This window comes from Liolophura sinensis, chromosome 1 (genome assembly GCF_032854445.1).
Source record: "Liolophura sinensis isolate JHLJ2023 chromosome 1, CUHK_Ljap_v2, whole genome shotgun sequence".
NCBI lineage: Eukaryota > Metazoa > Mollusca > Polyplacophora > Chitonida > Chitonidae > Liolophura > Liolophura sinensis.
This window is the reverse complement of record NC_088295.1, coordinates 82,445,382-82,464,550: the sequence shown is the minus strand read 5'-3', so window position 1 is coordinate 82,464,550 and position 19,169 is coordinate 82,445,382. Positions and strand designations below refer to the sequence as shown.

General features: G+C 38.3%; 1 protein-coding gene across 3 annotated transcripts in view; it reads left to right on the top strand.

Moving 5' to 3' along the window:
- Positions 1 to 8,695: 8,695 nt before the first annotated feature.
- LOC135461298 (uncharacterized) overlaps positions 8,696 to 19,169 on the top strand; it is a 16,515-nt gene continuing 6,041 nt past the window's right edge. For 2 of the 3 annotated variants that reach the window (XM_064738315.1, XM_064738318.1), the window contains exons 1-2: positions 8,696 to 8,991; positions 9,954 to 10,022. In XM_064738315.1, the coding sequence (XP_064594385.1) occupies positions 8,963 to 8,991; positions 9,954 to 10,022 (98 nt within the window). In that variant the 5' untranslated portion in view covers positions 8,696 to 8,962. Of the gene's footprint in view, positions 8,992 to 9,953; positions 10,023 to 14,225; positions 14,330 to 17,151; positions 18,844 to 19,169 lie in introns of those variants that run through there. The other variant, XM_064738317.1, reaches the window with a different exon arrangement.

Genomic DNA, 19,169 nt, shown 5'->3' with positions numbered 1-19,169 from the left:
AATTATTCATTAACATTTTGAGGACAATTTCCAGTGAATAACTTAATTGTTCAACAACATATGCGCGAAATAGAAACCGTCATAAGATAATCTCATCTTTAATGGAGAGGGTACTATTACCATCACTACTTTTAAAACATCAAAACTTTGCTTGGGAAATAATGTTGAAAAATGTATTTTTGTTGGGCTCTTCAGCGGTATGAGATATTCAGTGGTCAAGCCATAGTAACCAGCATTTTGGACTGTTTTCAAGCGAGACTGACCAGCAGCGTGTGTCATTACACGGGTCAGACTCACGGTGGCCCTTAATAACTCTCCGATTGTCATTGGGATTGTGCCGGACTGAACAGATTTACATTTCTTGACAGACATGTCTTTGTGATGATGGCAGATCATAGAGTGGGGTTTGCATAACATACGTCTAATGAAGATTGAAATGAGAGGAGCTGGTCAGCGGACCAGGTATGTGGCCAGGTGCCGATGTAACACACCTGTGCTACAGCCAATCTCTGCCTCAGGGGTCGGGGAACACCACTAAAAAAAAAACAAGGAAAGCAAGCCACTAAAACAATGAATTCCCAAATCAGCGATCAAGATCAGATAATCTAACAGAATTGGGCCGAAATGAATTTTAAAACGTGGAGTTAGTTAATGATGGTGTAGACTGAATACTGACAGACTTGTTTTGACTTGGATTCCATCGACACATAAACCACGCGTACGCGCCTACCGTTTAGACATGTAATGTGTTCACACTATTTAGTGTGCAAAGCCGACATAAAAAATTATGTCATATTTTCTTATGAACAGTTTTTAGTATATGTATACAGACTATACGATTAAAAATCCATAGTAAATATACTTTTAATTTCTTGTTATTATAATTCGCCGTTCATAAATTGTCTACGCCTTTACAAATTTTGTGTGTGTGTGTGTGTGTGTGTGTGTATTCATTTTCATTTAAACAACATAGTGCGCTGTTTAGTAGAAGGAATTTTAATATACCACGAAATTCCTCTCTCATACGAGGTAACAGTTTCATGGTTCCAGCCTAAAAGTTTATATGTACTATGTACTACTGCATGGTTTTCATCTAAAATGTTCTACCACTGAGGGATGGTTGTCGTTCAATGAGGTTCTCACGCGGTGCATGCGCTCTCTTTCAATTCACTTCAAATAGACATATATCATCCACAACCATATCTTGAACTAATTTTGTTAACAATGTAGTTTAAGTACATGTTCCAGAACATCATGCTGATTATATGTGATGGTTTATTAAGTATGATTGGCTGATACAGCACCTGATGTATTTATTTGCGGGAAAATATAAGGAAATCAGTTCTTCAACCATTCATTGAGATGACAATTACCTGTACTGAATATTTTTGTCTTCGTTTTCAGATATACTGTAACTCTTCAAAAAGGAATAAAATATTCATTTAGATTGCTAGCGATTTTCATCTAATATATCGTAGCATCTTGAATTCCCTGAACGTCTAAAGGGATATCAAAAGCTTGGATACAAACTGCTATTTGAGTCAATAATACGTCTTGAATACGGCGTAAAACACCAATCAAATAAATAAATAAATAATACACACTGCCTGACGAGATTTGTGACTGTGGACATGTATTGGATCTGAAATCATCTATGGCAAGTAACAGATAACCAGATTTTCAATTCTTGTACAAGGTTGTAAGTATATAATTGTTTAGGGTAGCTTTCTAATCGATAATTGATGAGAAATCCAAATTAAATCAATTGTAAAGAGCGAACTTACTCTCTTTGCCAAATTAACGTGATAAATTAACATGTGTAATATATCAGTAGGGCTTTATGTAAAAGTGCCGTATATCTATGTAGGCCTAAACTAAAACCTCGTAACTATAGTTTACGACTTCGGAGATAATTGCACAAGAGATGTGTTAAAATGGAATTATACACTAACACTTTCTCGACTGAAGATACATGAGCCAATAAATTTCTCTGAATACAATATTTAAAAAATGATGAGGAGATATTACTAAAAATTATTTACACACCTGTGCAGATTTCAGTGGAATGATATAACAGAGCTTATCTGTATATCCGAGCAAATCCTGCACGGCGGTGTCAAGGGCGCTAACACTATAGTGTGGTTTAACATTCCCTTTGAATTACTTAACGCCAATTTCGTCACAAACTCACAGATTTGCATTAGTCTTCAAGGAATATATATATATATATATAAAGCTGCAAGTCGTGAATTAGTGGTTCGGAGACGTGCATTTAAACACACCCAGTTCCTAATTCATTTGATGTTCGTGCACTAAGTAAAAGTAAAGCCAATGTGACGAACATCACCGTGACTTTTGCAGGTATGAGTATTTGACAGTTGGTCTTCTCACGTACCGCAAAACTCTAGTGTCAGTGCACCATTTCGAACTGCTGGCTTGTCTATTTGGCACCTGGAAATTATTCACCACTTCTCCCAATATTCATGCCTTTGTCCATGAGTTTCATGGACAACAAGTGCTATGATAAGTACAGATATATTAGAACATGAGCTGTGGAACGATGTTTATCAGTGATGAGGACAAAATTCTCACTTTTTTTGCAAGCCGTCTACATAAAGTATTTTGAATGTAGGCCTGCAATAATATTTACCGAGGTTCAAAATGAAAAGTTGGATTTGGATAGTTAAAAGTGCATAATGTACCATCAGTAATTAGCTGCGGCCATGGGTTTAATCTAGTTCTCTTACCAGTACAGAACGTAGTTTTCATGTACAACAAATTGAATGTATACGTATTATGTAATGTGTAATTACGTAAGTTTACCTATGTTCTGGAGGAATTACGGTATATAACCAGTTATTAATGTGTAACTACACGTTTGCCCAAGTTTTGGATGAGTTCTTCCCTTTGTGACTAGTACATTATTGGATATGTATGTACAGCTATATTCAAGTTCTGGATGAATTCTTCCCTCTGTGACTTGTACATTACTGGATATGTATGCACAACTATGCCCAAGTTCTGGATGAATTCTTCCCTTTGTGACTAGTACATTATGGGATATGTATGTACAGCTATATTCAAGTTCTGGATGAATTCTTCCCTTTGTGACTAGTACATTACTGGATATGTATGTACAGCTATATTCAAGTTCTGGATGAATTCTTCCCTTTGTGACTAGTACATTACTGGATATGTACAACTATGCCCATGTTCTTGGTGAATTCATCACATTGTAACGAGTACATAACGATATGTATGTGTATGTTAGTTTGCCCTAGCAATGGCCGCACCCTTCACTGATGCGCAGTGTACATGAGTGTGGTGTACAATATCAATCCCAGCTCTGACTCTCAGGATGGATTTTTCCCGCTTTAAACAGGAAATGGATTTTCAGGAGGGAAACTTTGTAAATAGCATTAAATCCATGACAAAGCATGCGGAGTTGTACTAAATTTGGCAAACCGTCACTAATCTGAACACTCTCTGTTTCTCTCTATCACCGATCACATGGTATGTGTATTTTCCGAATATATAATATAGATTATAGTCCCATAGATATATAACTGAAAAGCTAAAAACGAACATCAGCCACATTTCCGAACAGATTTACTTAGCTCATTGTCGTCTTTTACTTATTTATGTCATTTTGCAGCGGACATATCTATGCGTGGAGGAAACTGAAAGCGACTACAAATGTTTTGCAGACCGAAGTTACTTAGCATTTAGCTCAAGGGAGGGAACTCTGGTTAAAGATATTTAATTATGAATGTATTTTTAATCCGTTCTCAGGGAAACCGCGTGTCTTTAAAAATGCACTGGCTTGACATTTCAAACAAAATATAAATAATGAAGATAGTTTCTGAGGACAACTTTCACATACCAGCACAAAAGTTAACTGAGATTTTGCAATCATTTTTAGTTTATATGTATCCCATATTACATATAGGCCTACACTGCACCTATACAACCTTTAACAGAAGAGAATAATTATGCTTTATACGCGAGGGTAAATGGTTTAGGTTACATTATATGATGGACACAAAACACATGTACAAGTACTATTATACCAGAGCAACCAGAACTCATGTTTCTGTGTAACGCCCAGAGTTAATACAAAGGACCATTCTTAACGTCATTACCTTCCACAGATAGCAGAAGTCGCCGAGGAACAAAACCCTCAGAAAATGTGTATATATGGAGGGAATTATTGACGACTTTGATGTCAACGTGGGACAACGTCAACAAAGAAGGTCCTTTAGTGAGCAATTCAAGTGATGTTTGTAGCATACACGCCTTTCCCACGACAGATCTCGAAAATAGCTGACAAAATCCAACATCTGTTTGATAAATGTTTTTTTTTTAATGAAAGAGCGTTTACTTTCATTAATTTATTGTGTAAAGTTTACTAATCAGCAGGGATTGCTCTATAATTTTAGTTGCTTTGAACGTCTTTGGGTATAAGTTCTCATGTATATCCCACGTCAGGTTATGAAAGGCATCCCATTGCATCGTCATCCACTTAATGTAGACTTGCATAGAAAACGTTCTACACAATACTTAAATCTTATTTAACCTTAGCATGGGAAAGTCTGCAAATAAACTAGATAGACTGTGAGAATGAGCCAGTTGTCTTCTTATACATGACTCTCGCATGACTCTGGTTTGTGGGAGTGCTTGTTGCCATTTAGACTTATGAGATCAGTTCTGATTGTTAGAATAGAAATATTCATATGTATTTTTCTTTGTTTTGTTTTGTATTTTGCTTGCTATACTATGCTTTGATAATTACCTGAACACACATCTTTGGCTTTAACATCGCGTGTTTCTTGTTAAGTCTTGCTTCAATGTTGTTTTAAATGTAGGGTATATAGTCAGTACTGTTGCTGGCAATAAGATTACTGGATATTGGTACGATTATAATAAAACTTTCCTTCCGACGATAATTCTTTTTATCACGTCATTGGTTTCTCAAGTTTGACAAGCAGCCAACTCCGCTTGCTAATTTTTCCAATTATTTACGTGAACAATATGGTTCAGCAAACCCAAGGGCGAACACTTTTAAATTATAAATAACGTATATGTTGATACACTGAACTATTTTGATGCTACTGAAACTAGCATAAGTGTTGACCAACTGTCTCAGGCATGTAAGCGTGTGTGCGAAAAGAGGTTCTACATGTACTAAAGTTGACAACGTATTTTGACTGGTATGATTGACCGCTGTTGATCGCCATGCCTTAATTCATGTAGGTTTATAGGAAAGCTACCGGTCCAATCCTGCTATACATTACAACACTTTGCGCCACAGTGGACTTGTTTTCTTTCAGGAAAACCTATCATAACTCTCAGCAGTTACAGTCTATTTATTTATTTATTTATTTATTTATTTACTGATTGATTGATTGGTCGATTTAATTATTTATTCAAAGACAATTTCAATTGTCTAGCAGAGGCCATTAATAGTGTGACTTGCAACAGGAGATATTTTGTTGCTCGACAAGGAGTCAAGATACTAACACCTTTACAACAACATGTCGCTTGGAGTTACCTCCCGTGAACACAGGTGTCTTTCTTGCAAATCACCAACTTTGTGCGGCAAGAAAGATACAGACGTACAGCACATTTTTAAAACATATACTGAACTAAGATAGGCTCTTTAGACTCCTAGCAAAAACGTAATAAGGAGTAATTATCTTGGTTGGTTCCCCAGTTTCCTTTCATCATGTAACCTCGTGAACAATAAGCTGTTGACGTCACTACTGAGTCCGTTTGTACAGTTTTAAGATCATTCAAGATCACTTGCCTTCCAAATCATTTCGTCACACTCTGGAATGTTTGTCAGTGACTTGCCAGAGGTCGGTGGTTTAACTCGCGTCCAAGCTGGTGTCCCCCTGCCTATTAAACTGACCGCCATCTTGTAACAAAGACATAAGTTTAAACAACAGTGAAACGAAATCAATAAATTTGTTAGAATTTACCTATTTCCTACTTTTGATTTTTTTCCTCGTAGTCACGAGAGTTCTTTTGTTTATGAATTATCATTTCATGTAAAGGAGATATTATGTCGTTTATTAATCTATTTATTTGATTGGTGTTTTACGCCTAGGTAGATTGCGTTTAGAGACCGATGGAGTCACAGATTTTTCTGAAAAGTGACCGCGAGATAAACTTTTTTTTTAGGCTTGGAGCTTGTCGTTTGCTATTAATGACCTTAGACTTGGCTGGAACATCTTTCATCCTGTCCCTGTTATTTAGAATTTGGTCAAGTATTCACAATGATTGAGGTGTAGTATGAAATCTGTTTTTCACACCTGTTATGACTTTATTTCATCCAGTGTGTTAGAACCTTATTACATTGCGTGTTTTAGAACCTTGTTATATTCTATGTATTAGGGTCTATTTACCTTTTGTGTGTTATGACCTTATTTTATTCCCTGTGTTAGAAAATGATTACATTACATTACATCCCAATTGTTAGAACCATATAATCTGTTGTCTTATTACCTTCCAAGTGTTAGGGCCTGATTACCTCTAAATTGTTAGAAACATATTACCTCCTATTTTATTACATTCCAAGGGTTAGGAGCTGATTACCTACTATCTTATTACCTTCCAATAGGAGCTGATTACCTACTATCTTATTACCTTCCAAGTGTTAGGACCTGATTATCTACCAATTATTAGAACATGCATTATTATCTTTCAAGTGTTACGATCTTAGTACATTTGAAGTTGTTTCGATCCTCTAACAAAATAATAGAAATCTGTTGTCGCATCTACATTACTAACAACCAAAATGCGGCTACTTTATTAACACTGATGAAAAGAAATATAGAGAAACAAAATAACACAAATAAAAGCCGGAAATTCAGTGTAAAGCATTTCCAGGTTATAAATTACAGTTTTGTTTGCATTGGTAAACTTGTCTACGCTGTTTAACTATGTGTATTTGCAATATTCTCGTACATCTCCAAATACTGTTTCTCAAACTAGTAACAATGGAAAGAGAGTTCGGGACCCGAAATATCATATGCCACGAGGTTATATTTACTCTTCTTGGGAAATATTATCCATTGGTCTGAAGGAAATATTCTTTGAACACACACGTGTGGAGAATATGTTTTGCCAAAGACGTGATACATTGGAACTTTTAAATATAGCTGTTGTGTAGAATATTTACAGTCAAGCCAGAATTTGATCTCCGTCCTATTTACTTCACAATTTAGGATCAATGGTGACCATGTATCAAGCAAGGAATGTACCTAACATACGCCGGTATTCGCACCTCCTATCAAGGCGTTGAGGCTAGATAGGCTACATATACACGTAGTAATACATTGGTCAATAACTTTAAATAAAACTAGTAAATATAGGAAGGCCAGGATAAATTTTGACGTAATAAAGGAAAGAACAAATGAGTTCACAGCTTTGGGCCATCTTGATACAGGCGGGAAGGAGATTTGCGAATTCCGCATTCCCGGTTGCTCTGGTAGTCATACCACGATGTCACACTGAGCGTAATTTGAATATACTTGCACCTACAATGAACCATGGGTTAAAAGCCTCAGAAGAGCTTATTGTATTTAAATAGCCACCCCCTACATATTATGTCTCCTTTTTACCCTTTCACACCCTCTTTCTTCAGTGGGTACCGATGTATGCTTTTTTGTGACTCTGGAGTTTACCCAAGCGCATGATTATTTAGTTCTACATGTAGCTTTTCATTATCTCTGTTATTCTGTGATTGTTTTCCCTATATATAGATATATATACTTCTGAAGAGGGCTACATAATTACGCCGAAATACAGAACACCAAATATGCTGACTTCAATATTCAGAGTTTGCCTTGTTTTGCATATACATGTACACGTAGGCCTGTGTCTTCTCCCATCACTTACCTACATGTTTCACTATAGCAACATTGAGGGTATACAAAGCTATTAGTATCCAACTCTTCTATAGTGCACAAATTGTGATTTGCAAATGTGAAAGCTCTAACATGCTTCTGGTTCATACCTACGTGACCTACATGTATAAAACATCTTTTTGGTTTGTCAGCAACCTGCGGATGGTCGTGGGTATCCCCCGGGCTGTGCCGGTTTCCAAACATCATAGTGCTGGCCGCCGTCGTATAAGTGAAATATTCTTGAGTACGGCAAAAAAAACACCAATCTAATAAATAAATAAATAAATAAAACGTCTTTATGGCTTCTATCTGTGACATGGTGAAAAGTTGAAAACATGGCTTGTGCGTTCATATTGAGCTTTTATGCTTGCCTTTTCTTATTTATTTATTTAGTTTTATACTTTTTGTGTATGGCGTGTTTGCTTCATAGAATTCACAGGTTGATTTTATGTTTCTGGTACATTATTCCGTTTTGCCTCTATACACCTTTCTGTGTTCTTTTTATACACTTTTGTATGTTTTTTCTTTCAAATGGCTTAAGTGTATGGCCTTGTCGCTGAAAGGAATGTAGTGCACATTACGCCTAGCGTTTTGTATGGCTTGTCTGAGTGAAACTGAAAGAAAATAGGTGAGAATGATCAGATAATGCCGTGAACATAATGCATGGGCTAAGTTTGCGGGCTGATGGACGGAGCCGTGTACTTACACTCTAACGGTTCACTGACAGCGTAGCAGGTTACAATTCATCTTCACGTCTCTAACGTGCTCCTGCTTTAATAGATCTATATAACTACTCTGGTTAATACGTAGGTGAATCATAGGTGGATAACAGATAACCGGCTGGCGTCACCCAGTAGAGTGTGGGTGAGGCAGATCATCTGCCGTGTGTCCAAGTAGTACTGGCTGTGTGGGGTGTGTGCACTGTAGCAGGCCTGAGACACCCCATGTCACGGGAAGATTTGGTTATACGACAAAGATAAAAGCGATAACCCGGCTAATGTAGAGCAGATAGGACCAGCCTGTACTGTACACAAGGACTGACAAGTGACAAAATGACGGCAAATGAGATTAGCAACAACAGGTAAGCCTCCATGCCATGCCTAGGCTTGCATACACTTTGGCGACTGCACCCTCGGACTAGCGTATAAACTTTAATAACGCCAATGTTTTTGACCGCTGCTAATAGCATTTAAGAATTGTGTACTAGTTCACAGCGTGCGTGTGTTGGTTCTGCTAAATGATGGCAGGTTTGCATTATGTCTCAGTAAAACCCCATATATTGTCAGAGGAGATTGCGGTACAATGCAACTCCCTGTTTACGAATAGGACGAATTTGCAGGAGTTATTATAACACACCGTCAGCACACGTCAGACGCGGTTTCAGGGTAAAGAGGGGCAGAAGAGCAATAGTTATATCGGGTGTCTCTGAATAGGCTTATCAGAGCGGAACCTACAAACCACGCACCTCTGTAAGATTGCATGTTGTATACTTTGATTGCATTTCCTCTTATATTGTGGCGACCTGTTGTTTGGAGAAGGTTGAGCGCCAGTAAATTATCCGCATATTTAATAGGAAATTAAACTGATCGTGTCTGCTGACTGGCTTTTGTAGATTAGCAGGCCTATAAGGTAGACGTTACGTATGGCGTAGACCTACCATTATTTTTTAAATGAATCATTGACGCAATTTCGACATTATTTCATCCACAAGGTAGCGACATGCTGTCTGGAAACTCGCCACCAAACCATATCTTATGCCACTATACGCATCCATGTGTGCAATGTACATAGACATCCAAATATACTGCATGTCCCCTCGCAAATGAATTTATATATTTTGAACTTCTTACATGTGTGTTCAGGTTCACGAAATAATGCATGTTTGAAATATATATTCATCCACGAAATTTTAATGTTCGGGCAGTAAATAGCATCGATAAGCAATGACACAAATGAATGGCGTAGACCTACCATTATTTTTAACTACACTTACGTTCTTACTGTTCAATGGCCTTTGATGTTGTATGGCACCTTTGTTTACAGCAGCCCTGCCAGCGCCCTGGCTTGGGAGTTACCTCCCCTCTATAAGAGAATAAACTGGGCTGCCCTCTTGTAAGTATTCGGCCACGTGACCGTTTTTACTTCTTATAAGTGCAATTTATTACTTTGTTATCAAATTATTATACAAATTATATAAATTAGCTCTGTAGGGCTGTGATTACGTATATAATCACATTTCTGTCTTGTCCATAAGCTTACCTTGAACACCTGTGTACGGTACCGCCCTCATCAAAACGGAAAGTTGTCTGATTTTCGATCGCCTATCTGTCGGCTGTCCCTCGCGTGTCTCTCGGCTGTCTCTCGCGTATCTATCGGCTGTCTCTCGCGTGTCTCTCGGCTATCTCTTTCTCGTTGTTACCGTGTTTTCCACTTTCCCGTTAGCCTAATCACCGTGTCTGTTTGCCGCCATGGGGCTGTCTGAGACGTCAACATAGTTCCTGGGAGCAGGCCGTGTTAGCCTAGCACACTGGCTACCGCAGGACTATCGCCGATCTGTCATCAATCTGTCGTCAGTAGATTAACGGCCGTTCCGTGTCCATTCTGTTAAATGTGTAGGGGATGCGTTTCAAGGTGTAAACTCTACTAGATATGGAAACATCCGAACCAAAATATAATGTGTGCTTTGCAATTCCACATACTTAAATAAACTGATAAATTAGTCGTATGCATTCCAAACATTTGTCTTCCGAACTGTTGTACATTTTTAATGAAAGTTTTTTGGATATGAAATGCTTGTGTGTATTTTCTGGTTTACAGGTGGTCAAGTTTATGCCTGGTATGGGAGACATCATGCCGTCTTCGTGAATTGTTATTGTGCTATGTTATTTTGGCAAATGCAAAACATATGCATGCAGGATTGTGTAAATAACTTCCACAACGACCTATAAATATACATGTTCTCTGTAAGCTGTGTTTTTGTTTTCACATTCCAAATATCCGTACAACAAAAGAGTGTATGATACGGATTGAGGTAAAAAAGCACACTGAAACCAGGTGATTCTATATATTGCCCGAAGGTCTATCAGCAGCCTGCGTATGGTCGTGGTTTCCACAAACATCATGCATTGGAGTCCTACTGCCGATCTATCGCCGGGAAACTTAATGGCCTTTCTGCACGCACTGTGTTAAATGTATACGAGGTGCGTTTCAAGTTCTTAAATCTTACAGATATTGAAATATCTCAACTAACTTTGTGATTAGTTTAATAATATATGCTTTGTAGTTTCACGTAATAAGTAAATCCAATACTCCAGAAAACTATCGGAAATGTAAGGTTCGTCAAAGACAAAATTGTATCTTGGTTAATATTGCCGTAGGAATAAGTCTTCTTAGACTCAAACTTCAGAACTGTAGTACGTTGTTACAAAACAAATCCCTTTTTAATAAGAAATGCCTGTGGATATTTTGTTGGTTTGTCGTTTCAAGCTCACAACTTTTCCAAATAACCTGAACCATTTTGTGATTACTTAGCTAATAATGTGTGCTTTTAGTTTCAGGTAATTAATAAATCCAATATTCATCAAAACTCTCGGGGGGACCTCCGTGGTTCAGTTGGTTAGCGCGCTAGCGCAGCGCAATGACCTAGGAGTTTCTCACCAATGCGGTCGCTGTGAGCTCAAGTCCAGCTCATGCTGGCTTCCTCTCGGCCGTACGTGGGAAGGTCTCGCAGCAACCTGCGGATGGTCGCGGATTTCCCTCGGGCTGTGTCCGGTTTCCACCTACCATAATGCTGACTGCCGTCGTATAAGTCAAATATTCTTGAGTACGGCGTAAAACACCAATCAAATAAATAAATAAATCAAAACTCTCGGAACTCTATCTTGGTTAATATGGCCGTTGGAAATATAGTCTTCTGTGATGCAAAATTTTGTCTTCATAACTGTTGTATACAATTTTACCGAATGTTTTTTGGACTGTTTACCACCATGGTTGGGGGGGGGGGGGGCTATCTGTGACGTCAACATCTTCGAACACTGGGAGTACACAGTGTTAGTTTAACCCGCTGGCTACCGCAGGTCTGATGCCGGTAGATTAACCGCCCGTCCGTACCCATTCTGTTAAATCTACAAGGGATGCGTTTCAAGCTATAACTTTTCCAAATATGGAAATAACCGAACCAACTTTGTGATTACCTAACTAATAATGTGTGCTTTGTACTTTCACGTAATTAATAAATCCAATATTCCCGAAAACTCTCGTAATTTTAACGTTTGTCAAAGACAAAAACTGAATCTTGGTTAATATTGCCGTTTTGCTGTCTCTGCAACTCAAAATGTTTTCTTCGGAGCTGGTGCACGTTTTAACTAGACAAATCTCTTTTTGATAAGAAATGCTTGTGTATATTTTCTAGTTTACAGGTGGTAAATATATATTTTGGATCGGAGATGACACCATGCCTCCGTCTTTCCGATGACATCGTCTTTCTGTAAACAGGAGGATTAGGTCTATAGGCGATGGTGTGGATTACTTCATTTGGCGGCTGCCGCATTTACATGAATTATCCCTTATTATCAGGACGAAAATGACGTCAAAAATAAGACAAAAATAAGAAGTCTTTCTTATGTATAGCCTATACATGCAAGATTGTGTAAGGTTACGCTCGGAGGATTCAGGGGGAGAATCACATAAACTTCATTCTCCATCAAACATGGCTTCGTCGAACTGCTGTTGTGTTTGGGGCCACTATCCTGGTAGTGCTTGAGGCTGCCTGATGAATGGCTGTAATAATATAGTCAAATCGGTTAGAAAAAGTCATAAACAAAATGATGACAAAATAAAAATTGTTTTCGTCATTTTGATCAAAGATTTTATTTTAACATATAATTTATTTCAAACGACACCTGAGATCCAGTTAACGAAGTTTGTACAAGATGTAAAGACTGATCGGAATATATTCATACATTACTGCAGTTGTACGCATTAAATGGAAACTTGGCGCATTAAATTTCAAGGATTTTCCAAGATTATTCTGCTTCAAACATGATTTCGAATATTGGTTTCATTATTTTGTTAGAGCCGCGGTGGCCGTCAGCACACACCTTTCTCATGAATAGCGGTAATACATCTAATAGTCCTGAAAAAATGACAAGAAAATAAAAATTGCATACATCATTTGTGTTAGATTTCATTGTAACTTTTGGTTCATTTCAAGTAAAACCTGCGCTTTATTTCACGAAGATTGTATATATGTTAATACGTTGTTGTATTTGTACGCATTAAATGGAAAATTGGCGTATTAAAATTTCAAGGACTTTCTAAGGTTATCTATATGGCGGTGGGAAAACTGCTCGTTTTCTTCAACCATTCTGAATATGTGTCTGTCCTTTTCTTATATTCTTTTTACATTAATTATCTGTGGAAACGAAACGGAACAATGCCCAGCGATGACCTATGATAGACATACCGGTTGGTCACATACCACGTGAGACAGACTTCTGCGTGCCCCGTGAGCTGTGCGACCACACGTGGAGCCATACTTTGCTTACAGCCGGACTACATTTGAACTGGTGATGAACTCCCGATCCCGCTGAATGGGGGGCATACCCCGTTAGCTCTGCACGAGACATCGCGTTGTTACCGCGAGATTGTCGACCGTCTACCTGTGGGTCTAATGCGCTAGATTTTCGTTTTGATGTGGGCTGTACTGTACTTCCCTTGCTGACTTCAGTACACTACTGCAGGGCACTACTAAATAATTTGTCTGTCCGTAGTCACAGTCGTCCCAGCTATCAATTCCAGATAGGTGCTCCCATGTGTCATCATTAGTAAACCCACACAAGCATTAAACTATAGTGGTAACTGGATAACTTCCAGCTCCAATCGCCACTTGAATGCATACCCCTCACAGTGATGGGGACCATGTATACAATAACCACTGCCACTATAGGGCAAGTTAGACCTTTGACACGCATTCCGGCTAATTGTTTAGGACGAGTCTCTCCAGTAATGACCTAGTGGGAACCATAATCAACACTGATCCCTAAAAACATTTCTCAAACAAACTAAACAAAACTGAAGAAAAGATTAAACAAGTACAAAATATGCTATAAGTGTCAGTAGTTATCTCCCTTGTATGGGCTGTGAGAATTATGCATTCAAGCACGGCGGTTGGAGATAAATAAGTTTATGGAACAAGACAGGGCTGTAATGGTATACGTATAATCACAGATCTTCAGAGCTAGTTCAAATATGATAAATTCGTGGATACGGCGGTATATTTTTGGTCTGAATGAGACTATTGAAGCATAATTTCAGGGTGCCACCTATCGGGGTTATACTACTTCTGCTAGCTGCCATGTACCTGTTTCCTTACATCAAGAAGCGGTTCGGAGCAAAAAGAGCGAAGAAGATTTATAGAGGTGATTTAAAGAGGATATTGCTAAATATATTTCTTTTGAAAATGGAAGACTTGTTTCAGACATATCAATCGCATTTGCTTTTAAGCTCAATGATAACTTCACCAATGTACTTATATGCCCAGCGAACCATGCTTAACTGATACTAATAAACTAAAGACTAACGTCTTGGAAGCATTGGTATTAGATTAACAGAACAACGTCTCAGAGGTGTGTATTTCCGTCACATAGTGGAGAGCAAATATAGCGTGTACACCGTATAATAAATCTATTGCTTAAAATGCAATATATTGCTTAAGACGGTGGGGTTCACATAAATTAAACGGTCATACTGTAATCCTTTACGCTAATATGTAGAAATTCATATGTACCTGAACAGTTTAATGGTAAATGCACATGGTTAACTACCAAGTCGGATAGAGTATCTCACCCAAGTGCTTTGATTACAATATACTATCTGTGGAATTGGGGCTATTTTGGAGCACATATACAGTTGGTTGCACCTCTACTTGTAGCCTACGTAACCCGTAACATGTCTTACTAACCACTCTCTCTTACAGACCCACTAGCGCCCAGACACGATTCAGCCAATGTGGTGTAGACAAGCACGTACATAGATGCCCCTGTCAAGGGAAATCACCAGGCATGTTCACAAAGACAATTCCGAATTGGAATAGTTCGTCGCAGCTAACTGCAAGTGACGTCCCTCTCGCGGCGCAGTTTAACTTACCTACTTCATTAGTCGAAGCTTATTTTACTTAATATCTATGTCTCTCATATTTTATCACTGCATGCATCATCACTCTATTAACCGTATATATGATGTTTTGGTAATAAAAGATTGTTTCTTGAATGTATGTGCCTGGTGTTAGAAGTGAAATCTGTGCTATGATTTTGTCAGGCCTTTATTGGGTCTATTTTAATATGCTGTGTATCATTTTTATGTTTCACTCTTGAGATAGTGCGCATTGCGGATTATGTCGACTTCTTTTAGCCAGTCGCCAATTTCCTGCAGTGTGTAAAATCAGTCATACGCGATACCAAATTTGCCTTTCGTTAGTGAACACAAGCTCTACACGTTGATATGTTGTACGTCTATATTATTGCAAGGGAAATGCAGTCAGAATACTTTTTCTAATTCCCTAAACAAGTGGCATGTCGGGCAATGGAAGCGGGGACTAATTTATTTTACAATAGCTGCACCAACATGCTGTTAGAAGAAGAAATTCGACGCGGTAACACAGCCTACATTACTGTCCCAGCGAATAGACTACATTATTTTTTCTAACAGAATATCTGAACATTCAACTCTAAAATCACACTGTCTTGAGATCATATACTACATGATATAAACTAAAATTCAGTTGTGAGGTTTATATTACACTAAAACGTGTGGATAATGTCAAATGTGGCAGGGTCAGAAACAAGGTTTACAATAAAATGGATAGCAGTTTAGCTAACTGTTGTCACCCTTCGTCAAAAGATACTGAACTAAGCCCAATATCCAGCATGCCATTGGCTTTGGAATAATTACGACGTCACCCAAGACTGAGTTCTTGCCGTCGAAATTTCATTTTCTGTGCAAGAATATGGACTTCCAACATATCGATGTCTAGAATTTGCTTTGTTACGAATCACTGGTTAAAGGCATTTTTAGAAGCGAATATGACTAGATTTTACAGACAATTGAAATTAGGCGAAGACTAACAGAAATAGAGTATAGTTCAAGCTTATTTGTGGAGCCTTTTCCTTTCATCGGTAGCCTCTGTTACAGGTTAACTTTCTCAGTCATCATTCCATGTTCGTTTGATACTTTATCACTTTGAAATGGGCTTCTTTTACTCTTTGCTGCAACGCAAAATCATCCAAAAACATTTCATTTGAAAAAACCTATGAACCTATGTCACCTATGAATAAACAAACATTTTGTAACCTGAATTTACCGGCTTCGAAAATACCGATCTCTTTCTTATTCTCCGTCTGTCGACACGGTTTACTGCAATTCATTTGAGAATTTGTGCCAGTCACTTTGGAATATCTGTGTGTATGCTTATGCAAGATATATATGGTTGAACATTCACTCCTTTCTCAGTAGCTATATAGGATGTTAACCTTCCGAGTTGTCAATAGTTAATGTAAACGGGACTCAAAGGTTCAATCCCGATCTACGTAGTTGCACATAGTTGCACATAGTTTAAGGATATACGCTAAGCACGAGTTCACCCAGTGTCTCTAACGTTTTAATTTACTGGCTCAGGTCTGTTGTCTGGTGTCTTCAGCATGGCGTTCCAGTGGGACAGCGCAGTAAATATGTCAGGATTCTTACAGGCCTGCTGCGTTGAGTCATCACTCTGTAGAAATGTAGATGGAAAATATTTTATGAATGAATGGTTGACACACTGGCAGATTTTTCATTCATATCATGGCAAAAAACAAATGTTGAAAGCAAATCATAAACAAAACGTACAAGGTAAATTCAAAATGAATTATTCATGGACCAAGCCCCCCCCCCCCCCCTTTCATAATTGGTTAGCGTATGTGGCAATGCACCTTTTAATCTAAGGTGTTCAATATCAAAAATGGATGTTTTAGCTAGATCACAATCTTGGCTTTCTATGATACACTGATAAATAAATGTCGAGTTTAACAAGATTAAATACAGCCCGTAGAGGATGTATATATATATATATATATATATATATATATATATATATATATATATATATATATATATATATATATATATATATATATACATCCTCTACGGGCTGTATTAGGTGCACACTGTACATTGAACATTGCATGTTTGTACCTTTCCCCAACAGTTCGTAAAGCCTCCGCCGAGAAGGCTAGAAAGATGTCGGGCAGCCTAAATGATAATTCCTTGGAGCGTTCGGAAGACTTCATGGACACACAGTGGGACACTGACTCCGTGAACTACTCTGGAACACTGGACAAACTACAGTCCACGCCCAAACATAAACTAGTGACGAGAATCACTCCAACTCCGTCACCTAGTCTAGGCAGGTTTTCGCTCTCACCTCATCCGCCATTAGCCAGTCAAGAAGACCTGTTGTTTTGATTGAAAGGTCAGAATGTGTGATCTGTTTGAGATCGACTAGGTTAGCAGCTTCTGGAATCGGAAGAGAGTCCTCAGGGAGATCGCCCAGAGAGGTTTGGACATGCAATGGAAGCGCAAGAGCTCATGGACAAAAGAAATACCCTTGAGGAAGAATAAAACAAATTGAGTGGACTTCCAGCTAATTTAAAATTGCACTGCCTTTTCGTCACTGTATTTGGTATAATGCTGCTGGACTGCTTCTACACGCCTGACGCTAAGTGCAGATGTAGAGAGTGCTGTAACTCTCTGGACCATAGTTGCTTGTCATAGGTCACGACACCGGCAGAGATGTGGCCTGGGACTGCTGTTAGCTGGCACAAGATGTAGAATCGTGCCGTGATTTCCCGAGGAACATGTAGCTTAAACCATGCAAATACAAAATTGATGGATCAAAATACAGCTCAGGATTCTTTGAGCTTTGAGCAAGTTACGTGTGGTTGGATTGGAGCCCAATCCATCACCACGAATTCAATAACACTGTTGAAAAAAAACTACATTGAAGCACGTGCCCTGTGAAGCAAATTCGTTGGTTCCACAGGAGACACCTTTCTCCTCTTCGGCATTCTAGTGAATAAAAGGTGAGAGACCATCGGCTGTATCCTGCTAGTCATAGCTTCAGATATTCTGGGGGGCTCACGTTACAAAACATAACTTTGCGCAAACGACACGCCTCTAAAACATGCGTTTTTATGGCCTCTAAATACTGTTCCTTTTGTTTTATTGAATTCTGCTTAGACGTCTACATAACATTTGCCTTAAAATTATTGTTACGTCAATAGTTTTCATGTCAAATCAGTTGAACCATTTCATGGAAATGAAGCACCCAGGGTAAACCCGTACAACACGATACGATAATTATTTCGACCGAGGCCAAAACGCAAAAATAAAATCTCCAGAGACATTGCGGTCAAGAGACCATCACTGTTCTTCCTATGATTTTTATTTTTGTTTCGACTTTAACATTTCATTAAGTACAAGGCGTGGCAATTAGGTGTTTTCTACAAAAAACATAAAAAGCTGGGTTTTTTCCTTTTGTTTTTTTTGCGACATCAGAATATTTGCAAGACTTAGTTTGATGTTCTCTGTAGCTCATCACAGCTGGAAATATTTACTCACCGCGGAAAGTGGAATGGGCATGATTGTGGTGCCTGAAAAGAAATTCGCCGGTTTCTTTATTTACTCACGAGATAAAAACGGAGATCAAGTTGTCAACAACATTTAATACCAATGGGAATCACTATGCGCGCACACACCTAGAGAGTTGCAGGCAGGTAGTAGTTGGTAAGAAATATAAGTTCTAATATTCATGCACTCCGGAATCACTGAATTGCTACTGGACTGTAACTCAGAACAATCAAATAAATGCAGTATCACCCAAGATCTATGAGAGCTTTTCTTAGAGGGAAAATAAATTTTGGAGAAATCAAAGTTTTATTAAATACAGAACTCTGTCTCGTTTTATTTTTTCTCGCTCCAGCTACATGTGCCCAAGTCCTGTTATAAGACGAACGTATGGCTTTTTTTCACCATTCGCAAGGAATAACTTGTATAACACAGGACCACGTTCAGATCACACTTCTTCTATATCATATCAAATATTCATTCGTGTCTTCCACGTTTGTAATTGTTGTGTCTGGAAGAAGTAATGGACATAGCATTTTGAAACCATGCAGCCTCGAGCAAATAAGTAATTTTTGTTATAATTCTGTCTAAAATCAACAA